Source organism: Lottia gigantea (genome assembly GCF_000327385.1).
Source record: "Lottia gigantea unplaced genomic scaffold LOTGIsca_2208, whole genome shotgun sequence".
NCBI classification, from domain to species: domain Eukaryota; kingdom Metazoa; phylum Mollusca; class Gastropoda; family Lottiidae; genus Lottia; species Lottia gigantea.
Genome location: NW_008708564.1, coordinates 8,529 through 11,343, shown reverse-complemented (window position 1 = coordinate 11,343; position 2,815 = coordinate 8,529). Strand labels below are relative to the sequence as shown.

The 2,815-nt window shown below is 31.9% G+C and overlaps 2 protein-coding genes across 2 annotated transcripts; both read right to left on the bottom strand.

The window, feature by feature from the left end:
* Positions 1–338: 338 nt before the first annotated feature.
* On the bottom strand, positions 339–575 carry LOTGIDRAFT_100787 (hypothetical protein; the record flags this gene model as incomplete). The annotated part of the gene is made up of 1 exon (XM_009054692.1): positions 339–575. A coding segment is annotated over one exon (237 nt), but the record flags the coding sequence as incomplete, so codon positions are not given.
* A 479-nt stretch (positions 576–1,054) lies between these two features.
* On the bottom strand, positions 1,055–2,361 carry LOTGIDRAFT_176595 (hypothetical protein; the record flags this gene model as incomplete). Its single annotated transcript, XM_009054691.1, has 2 exons — positions 1,055–1,475; positions 2,255–2,361. 2 exons carry the CDS (start codon positions 2,359–2,361, stop codon positions 1,055–1,057), a joined length of 528 nt encoding a protein of 175 aa, XP_009052939.1.
* Positions 2,362–2,815: the final 454 nt, after the last annotated feature.

The following is a 2,815-nucleotide window of genomic DNA, read 5'->3' as shown; positions in this document are numbered from 1 at the left end:
AAGATCACTGCAGCGTTTGATGATAAAATGTAAATAATGTATTAGTAAATGGGGCCATTATACGGCTTATAAAAAAATTCATTGAGGAATTCTTCTTTAAAAAATTTAGTATAAAATTCCTGTAGGTTGTTAATCATAGAAAATATAAATTCGTCATCTCGTTCCACTCTAATAATCTTAATATCCCTAAGAGTGAAAACAATGAAATCACACCTCTTTCTTTTGGAACACAACATTTGCCCTTGAATTTGAAAAAAATAAGTATGCTTTTTGTCTAAACTAAAAGAACCATTATCCTCATGTAAATATGGAACAGATGAACTAGATATAACTTTATCCTTGGCAACATATGGACACTTAACTTCAATCACAGTTGAGTCATTGATAAACCCATCAGGTGATGCTGCCAAGAACGGGAACTCTTCACAAACAAAGATTCCACATCTTGTGACCTTATTTTGAGAAATGTTTTCGTACTTTCTAATTGCAGCATCTTCATACTTCCTCCCATGGAGAATTGGTGCTGTTCTAATATCTGATGGTTTTATCAATGACTCTGCCAATCTTTGAAAATTAGTTGTCTGTGGCAGTACAAATTCTACCAAAGTTTGATGATTGAATTCTCTTGGATCGTTCCTGAAACCATAACTTGTTCTTGCTCTGGCCAATTGTATTCTGTTCAATACTTTTAACAATTAGTGAATTAATATGAGAAATGTGCATATGTGAAAGAAAAATATCTTCTGGAGAATTATATAAGTAATCATGGTCATGTGCTACTGCTAGAAAATTAACAGGAGGATACAGCTGAAATATAGGCATCTGTGGAGAAAAACTTTGGTTAAGGCAAACATTTCGAAAACAATCAGGATAAGAATCTTGATTGCGAAATTCCAATGGTCTTGGATCAAAATCAAAACATGTCTGGTCACACCCTGGAAGATTTAGATTTTCAGCCTTTATTGGAGAACCAGTGAATTTCTTGGAGTGGTGAAATGTCTGAAGCTTTTGTGTACAAGTTTCCTGTGTATTAATGGTCTTATTTTCTGAAAAATCAACACAAGCATACAAAACAGTACATACATGCTTGGTATGAGTTTGGTCCCATTCCTGCAGCACATTCACATTCACTCTCTACGATGGATCCTGTATTGTCAAAACATATATTAATAACATAAGAGCAGGAATTCTTCATTTCAGCACAACATGCAGACTTTACATAAAAAAGATCGTCTACTTTAGTTACTCGGACATATTTCAAAAATTGTTCATCATACAAAAGTTTTGATTTTTTATCAAAATGTTTATCAAAGAGGGATAAATATGAAGTAACATTTTCCAAACGAATATGTACAAATTCTGTATTGCTGTTGATATCTCTATATAAATCATCTACTGGTGTTTTAACTCTATATTCTACAGCATTAATCAAATCATTCCGACCAAAATTATAATTTCTCCTGTATGCTTCTAACCTACAAATATGAAATATTTAAATACATATGTCATATGGTACATATCACTTGTATTTTTCAGTTGATCAAAAATTATTCCTTATGCATCACAATTTTGAATAGTTTCTGAATCTCTGGACCTTAAATTGTAATATTTAGATACCGGTATTTAAAGTGAATTGTGAAATAGATCTACAATACTTAAATTTCATCTGTTCCTACAATCATCATCTTAATTTCCGTTCACAGGAATTACTGTTATCTAGAATCTGAAATACAACTTGTATGCACTTAATTAACATTCCGCATACACAAGACACAAATAAACAATAAAATCTTGATCAGAGTGATAACATAACATTAAAATCACTTGGTGCTCTAACCCCTGAGCTATCTGATCTTAAATACAATGACATTGACAATGAATACAACTTTTAGAGAAGTAAATATAAATTCTTTAAAATATAAAGCCCAATAAACAAAAAAGGAATATGAATTTAAATTTGCATTTTGAAATCTACAATTTCCAAAGCAAACAGACAAAACACACTTATCACGAATGCCTGCATTGAACAACATACGATTAAGATCGGAAGTTTTTAAAAGTAATAAAAGACGATATCAATAATTATGCATTTGGTTTTAGGCCTTGTTGAACAAAAAAGCGGAAAAATGGACCTGCGCCGACATCTCACCACAAACAACACGACGTCGACAGGTGTGACCTGTCAAATACGATCAAGCGGAGACACGTGTTAAGTGTGATTTTGAGTGTTGAACAGGTGAAAATGTATACAAACCTTTCAACTAAATCAATTTTTCTTCCGGACAACTTCGCTCCTCGTTTCTTCAGTTCGATCCTTAATTCATTTAAAGACAAAGACGTATCTTTGACAGAAGTAGCCATCTTGTTATTAATCCGTATGGTCCGTGTCGAACGCAACGCCACCGTGATTTTTAAGGGGAGACAAGTTGTCTCGGAACCCCATTATAGAGAGATATAGAAATACCACTGTTAAATAGTGATCAATACATCAATTATAGAAAAATATAGAAATACCACTGTTAAATAGTGATCAATACATCAATTGTAGAGTGATATAGAAATACCACTGTTAAAATAGTGCTAAATACATCGATTATAGAATGATATAGAAATACTACTGTTAAAATAGTGATCAATACATCAATTATAGAGTGATATAGAAATACCACTGTTAAATAGTGATCAATACATCAATTGTAGAGTGATATAGAAATACTACTGTTAAATAGTGATCAATACATCAATTATAGAGTGATATAGAAATACCACTGTTAAAATAGTGTCCAATACATCAATTGTAGAGTGATATAGAAAT